At 55.2% G+C, this 6490-nt stretch overlaps 1 protein-coding gene across 1 annotated transcript; it reads right to left on the bottom strand.

Annotated features, from left to right (window-relative positions):
• Positions 1-1810: 1810 nt before the first annotated feature.
• Positions 1811-4871, bottom strand: LOC146765657 (uncharacterized). Its single transcript, XM_085559407.1, has 4 exons — positions 4548-4871; positions 4055-4147; positions 2712-2804; positions 1811-2174 (listed from the first exon to the last, which is right to left on the bottom strand). The coding sequence occupies exons 1-4, from the start codon at positions 4738-4740 to the stop codon at positions 1921-1923; spliced, it is 633 nt and encodes a 210-aa protein (XP_085415533.1). The 5' UTR covers positions 4741-4871; the 3' UTR covers positions 1811-1920.
• Positions 4872-6490: the final 1619 nt, after the last annotated feature.

Genomic DNA, 6490 nt, shown 5'->3' with positions numbered 1-6490 from the left:
CGCAGGGCCACGGATATCCTGGGAAGGAGCAGGCCCTTCGAGATGCCCCCAGGACACTGCAGGATCCCAGCACTGGGAGGGGATCCTTAGACCTTTGTCAGCTTCACTGCTACAGTGATCCCCACCCCTGAGCAGTGGGACTGTGACACTGGAGGCACTTAAAGCAGTGAGGCAGCATCTGGGAGCTGCTGGGAAACGCCCCGGGAAACACTCCAGCCTGTAGCCGTCTCACCTACAAACTACATCCCCCCGCCCCAGTAACACCAGTAAGTCTGTAACTCCTGCACTGGGTGCCTTTGATGGATGCTGAGTGTGTCCTGAAGTCCACCTGCTTGGCATCACCACTCCCAGTCCTGGTGCTGGCTTTGACCTGCAGGTCCCTGCACGTGCCCTGGTGTTCAGCAGCATCACTGGGCATCCCAACACTCATTGGCACACTCTGGACCTCTTAAGTGTCACCAGCACTCCGAAACCCCCAGCACCGAAGCTGTTGGTGTCTCTGCCTACCTGGGCTCCACTCCTGACTGATCCTCTTATTTCATGTTGTCCTACTCGGTTGTTAATTGGTAATAAATTAAAATTAATTTTCCTGAGTCAAGTGTTTTGCCCATGACTTAACTATTGAGTGATCTCTCTCTTCTAACCTCACCCTAAAAGTTGTTTCACTGCTCTCACCCCTGCCACACGTGCCTACATGGCCCCTCTCTGTGTCACCAACTGGGCACCGTAAGTGCGGTCATGTTCCATGAGAACTTACACGATGCAGATTCATGAATAGTTTGGTTTGTTGGAGCAACAGAAAAGCAGGTTCAGAATAAATGCACGAAGCACTGAGTGTTAATATGTCATGACAAAAGGTATAGAACAGAATAAAGCATTCCGGGGTCTGTGTGTTGCTGGAGGCTGGGAAGCACCCAGAAGCACTCTGGACAGCAGCCAGACACAAGGGTCCTGTGGCAGAGCTCCACAGGGACACCTGCACAGGCAGCCCACCTTTTCCTGGTGTTCCAGTAAGCTGGGATGGAAAAAGCCCTGTCAAGGTCAGCCCCAGCTCACTCATCCAGCTCCTTTCCTTGCCATGCATTTCTCCAGGAGATCCTGCCCAAGCATATGAAACAATCTCACCTGCATGGGAGACCTCTTCCACTCACTGTGTGCTGGTGGATCACTGGCAAAGGTATTAGTGAAAACAAACCTGAATCACATTGTGGGTAAGGTTGAAAGTGACAACATTGGGATCATCTGGTCCCACCTCCCTCCTCAAGCAAGGTCATCTGCAGCACATTGCACAGAATTGTGTCCAGACAGTCCTGGAATATCACAAGTGGGTGAGATCCACAACCTGGGCAACCTGTTCCAGTGCGTGGTCACCTGCATAGAGAGGTTCTTTCTCATGTTCAGGTGGAATTAATGTGAATTTGCAAAAACACAACAAAAGGTCATGTCCAGGGTCACTGTATTGCTTACAGCATGGATAATACATGTAGTGAAAATCAAATTAGAATCAATTTGAATCAGTAGCATCATGGGGCTCCCCGCACCCCCCTCAGTACCCAGGGGACCCCTAGGCCCTGCAGTGGGCACCCATGTGAGTTTGCTTCCAGTACAACACAATTGATTTTGCTGCTGGTCTTTATTTAAAAATACAAATATTCTCCAAATATTCTGCTGGGTTCTGGCTGGCTGGCTCAGGCACCTGCGAGGTGCCTGTGGACAGAGGAAGCTGCTAAAGTGTGGCAGGCTGGGTGTGAGGGTGTGGAGCAGTGCTGGGCACCCCGTGGGCCGTGGGCACCACTGGGGAGCTCTGGGCAGAGCACCGAGTGCCAGCTGACAGCACCACAGTGCTTACTGGGCACCCAGAGCTCCAAACACCTCATGCCACCCAATACTGCTTCGGCAGCTCCCCTCCGCCCCGCCAACTCACTTTCTCCTCTTCCTCCACACATGGAACACACAACACAGCACCATTCCCAGCAGCATTGAGCCAAGGACCGCCACGATGCCTTCAATGCAGAACTTCTGGAAAGAATTAGCATCCACAGCGTCTGTGTTTGCCCTGCCCAGCACCGTGTTTGGGTCTGCCCTGCTATCCGCAGCGGTCGGCTCTGCCCCGGTGCTCCCAGCGCTGGCGGATCTCCTGCTGACAGCGCTGTTGAGGTTCAGGCTGTTCACACCTGGAGGACCAATTGTGCACGTTAGCATGTCCTGCACACCTCTGGCAATCTCGCTGGAGGGCTGGCATTGCCAACAAATGTTCTTTCTCACTTCACTAGCAGCTCTGAACAAGGGAATATCCTGTGGTGACATTTCCATGGCTTCGGTAGAAACCAAGGGAACTCCCAAAGGCCTTGCAAGTCCCCACTCTCTGGACCCTCTCTCTCCTCTCAGATTTGCTTACACTTTGGAGTAGCCTTAATCCAGTTCTTCCAGTGTCTGCCTTTGCTCCCTGCTCCTGGGGATTCTTCCCATGCGCCCACAATTTCTGTTGTGCTCTGGCCAGGGATGATCTGACTGGGCAAACACAGTCCCCCAGGACTCAGCTGGAGACACAACTGGCAGTACGGACTCTGCACCACCCTTGCAGCTCAGCATGACATGGAGAGTCCCTCAGTGAGGGTCTGGTGTGTGTGGGGGGGTGCTATGGTGTGCCCCTACATGCACCTGAAACCTCAGCTGCCCGATTGTGTTGGGCAGGGGTGACCTGTACCCACCTCCTAGTATCATCCTCAGCTTCCTCAGGATTTCATGTAGCAGTCTGGATGTCTCCACAGAAGATTGTCCCCTTTCATCTTGATACTCTGGACCTTGATGCAAAGAATAAAGTTGCATTTTGCCCCCAGCAAACCCTGGAAGCAGCCCTCAGGCCATGCAGTCGGTCAGGACTGACGAATGACTCCTAAAGTGCCAGGGGAGTTCCAGTGCAGAGTCCAGCCCAGAAGCTGGGAAAGCCCTGCCTGTGCCCACAGCTGCAACCAGACCACACAAGGAGCTCCTCTCATACCCTGGAGCACCATCGGTCCTGACAGAACAACAGAACAGGGAAGAGGCTCACGGAAGAACACAGCACACCCAGGCTTTGCTCCCTGTCCCTAGGGATCCTTCACATTTGTCCACAACTCCTCTTGCACTTGCCCATCTTTCCCTTTCAGGGCTCAGCAGGTGCTGCCCTGGATGGAGACTGATGCTGAAGGATACAGCTGTCCCCACGGACAGGACCCCGGGGGCTGGACAGAGAGCTTGGAGGGAGCACAACTGTCTGACCAGCCAGCCCTTGGAGTGAGGTGGACAAAACCCATTCCTGTGTCAAGGTGAGCCACCTCCAGCTCTCCCTCCCCAGCCCATCACCCACACCCCCAAGGGGATACAGTCAGGCCCTCTGGGGAGATACCTGAACTTCCCTCTCCCTTGCTGCCTTTTCTGCAGTACGGACAGCATTTGCCTGCCCCCAGTTTTCAGGACTTGTCTCCCACTTACAACCCGTGGCAGGACTGCTCCGTGCCTGGATAATTTTGAGAGCATTCCTATATCCTGGACGAGGGCCTTCCCCAGGGTTGGCCAGCACTGACAGGGATCAGGGAAAAGTAAACTCTCAGCATGGCTCAGGCACAGAGTTTGCAGGAGGATGATGTAGGGTGCCCCTCAGCCATGCTGATCTGAGAGTGCACCCCTCTGGAGCCTGGTTCTGAGGAGGGATCGCCCCTTGTTGTGTCAGGGCCTCCAGGGTCTCACAGCAAGGCCTGGCATGCAGGTGCTGGGGCAGGGACATTAAATCCAGAGTCACATTTCCCATAACTTGCTGAGGGCTGCCCAGGTGGCCTCATTCCCAAAAGAACTAAGTTCTGAAATCCCTGAGAAGGGAGTGTGAGAGCTGGTGAGCATCATGTTGCACCCACAGAGTGTCCGAGCGTGTGTCCCTGGGACAGGAACAGCAAGAGCCTGCAGCCCAGAGGTGACAGTCACCGCAGAGCTGCTGCTGGCACTGGCAGCTTGGCACGGGGCAGAGCCTGCGGCCAGCCGGGGCTGAGCGGCCAAAGGACAGCGACGACCCACACACCTGAGTGAAAGGCCCCGGCGCTTTGCCCAGGGCCTGGCACCTCCTGACCGCCTTCCTGAAGCGCCTCCTCCTGCGCCGCCATACGCTCCAGAGCTTGGGAGAGAAAGAGTGCCAGGTGAATTGCCAGTCACAAAGAGTGCCAGGTGAATTGCCAGTCACAAAAAGTGCCAGGTGAATTGCAACTCAGAAAGAGTGCCAGGTGAATTGCCAGTCACAAAAAGTGCCAGGTGAATTGCAACTCAGAAAGAGTGCCAGGTGAATTGCCAGTCACAAAAAGTGTCAGGTGAATTGCAACTCAGAAAGAGTGCCAGGTGATTTGCCAGTCACAAAGAGTGCCAGGTGAATTGCCAGTCACAAAAAGTGCCAGGTGAATTGCCAGTCACAAAGAGTGCCAGGTGAATTCCGAGTCACAAACAGTGTCTGGTGAATTCCGAGTCACTGCTGCTCCTCAGATCTGTCAGAGCTGCGTGCTGGCCCTGGCCTGCCCACCTACCCATGGCCTGTGCTTGCCACGGAGCAGCCCCAGCGTGTCGGGCTGGCAGGGCCACCAGGAGCAGGGTGAGAGTCAGGGCCCAGCGTGCCTGCACCATGATGCAGCTGCTGCTGCTGCAGCCCGCAACACCCGACCTGCACTGCGCATCTGCAGGGCTGGGCTCTGCAGCTCCACAGGCACTTTGTGACCTCATGGGGCCTTCTACCAGCAACGTTCTGCCATCTCCAGGGTGGGCACAAGTGTTCCCCAGCTGCTGGTGACCGGTCAAGCAGAGCTACCAGATTCAGCCCTTCCCCAGTGTGGAAACCCAGGGCACCGGGAAGATTCCACCAGGAATGTTTCTCTGGCTGCTCTGGGGTGTCCTGACCCCCAGGGCAGCACTGACTTTGACCCTCACTCATGGAGAAAACTTCCAAAGCCTCAAGGTTAACCAGAAACCACAAAAGTGTGAAATAGATTGTAGAGAGTAGTGGAGTATGTCACACGGGTGAGAATCTTAGCTTTTAGGACTTCTAGTATGTTATAGATGGGTTCAAGATGGAGGATATAGGGTGTTGTCTCGAGTTCATTTTACTTCCTCTTCCTTCATCTTCTTGGGTTTAGGTGGTATCTTGTAATTGGGTAGAAAAATCCACATTTTGAATTGGAAAATGTGGATCTTTAGGGCTCAGTTATTGGGTTGGAAAGGAAAATCATTTATGTGTCACTTCTTAATTGGGTAGCTTAGTTTTTGATTAGACTTAAAAGGCCTTGTAACAAGAGATCGTTGGCCATTTTTGTGCTGTTTTTTGTGCATGCAGAGTGTGGTGCAGACAGCGTACTGAAGTTTTGATAACAGTAAACAGAAGCTGAAGAACCAAAAAAGTCCAATGCATCCCTCCTGACACAGAACTGCTCCAGGAGGGTCTCCCCTGCCAGGGGAGCCCAGGGAGTTGCCCAAGTTGGGGCTCACAAACTCACAGCCCAGCACACACAGGGTTCTCTGGAGAGCTGCTCTAGTAAACTCTGCAGAGACCACCTGGGACTTTACAGAGCAAATCCCAGTGCTCCTGGAAGTGCATGATGGCATCAGGCAGCTGCTGGTGTGGACCTGCCCTGAACTTGGACCAAACACTTCCTGGAGTTCCCCTGGAGGAGTCAAGTCAGGAGCTGGGGATTATCTCAAAGCCTTCGTGCCCCACATCATCCTCAACAAGGACTGTCAGCTGGCACATGGAGCTGTTCGCTTACTTTGCCCCTCATGGAGTAAGGAGCATCCTCAGGAAAGCAAATAGAACTTGTGGGCTGAGATAAAAAACATTTAATAATTGAAATACAGTAAAATAATAATAACAAATTTTAAAAAAGGAGGGAGAGAACACCCAAGAAAACAAGTGATGCACATTACAACTGCTCCCCAATGCCACAGCAGCCCCCAAACCCCTGTGAGCCCTTTGTTCCGGGTACTCCCTCACACTGGGCACAGGGCACGCCTTGGCCAGTTCAGCTGTGCCAGCCGTTCTTTAGGGCACCTCCTCCCTGGCACAGCACCGAGACACAGAAAATTCCTTGGCTCAGGGCAAGCAGCGCCGTGGGGCCACCTCTCCTGTCTCCTGCGGGATTTGCTGCTCATCCCACAGGCCCAGAGCACCACTGCAGGGCTGCCCTGGCCACCAGCACCCCCCGTGCCTAGCACAGGGCCGGGGGACATGGGCAGCGCCCGGCACAGCCCCGGGAGCGGCCCCGGGAGCGGCCCCGGGAGCGGCCCCGGGAGCGGCCCCGGGAGCGGCCCCGGGAGCGGCCCCGGGAGCGGCCCCGGGAGGGGCAGCGGCGGCGGGGCTCGGGCGCCTCCTGCAGGCCCCGAGCGGCACCTGCAGCCGCGCCCCCCGCGCGGGCAGAGCCGGGAACGGCGAGGGGAGGGGGAGCCGGAGGCACGGGGGACACGGAGAGCGCGGGCAGCGGGG

The sequence above is a fragment of the Lonchura striata genome, chromosome 22, assembly GCF_050655825.1.
Source record: "Lonchura striata isolate lonStrDom1 chromosome 22, ASM5065582v1, whole genome shotgun sequence".
NCBI classification, from domain to species: Eukaryota; Metazoa; Chordata; class Aves; order Passeriformes; family Estrildidae; genus Lonchura; species Lonchura striata.
Note: the sequence above shows the minus strand (reverse complement) of the source record. Positions and strands in the feature narration are given on the sequence as shown.

Bases quoted from the DNA above. Each gene is read 5' to 3' on its own strand.
- LOC146765657 (XM_085559407.1), bottom strand. From the start codon at position 4,740: ATGAGGTCACAAAGTGCCTGTGGAGCTGCAGAGCCCAGCCCTGCAGAT. The intron at 4,148-4,547 runs GTAGGTGGGCAG...TTCTCTCCCAAG, and splicing joins GTGGCAAGCACAGGCCATGG to CTCTGGAGCGTATGGCGGCG. The intron at 2,175-2,711 runs GTGGGTACAGGT...TTGGTCCTCCAG, and splicing joins GCTGAGGATGATACTAGGAG to GTGTGAACAGCCTGAACCTC.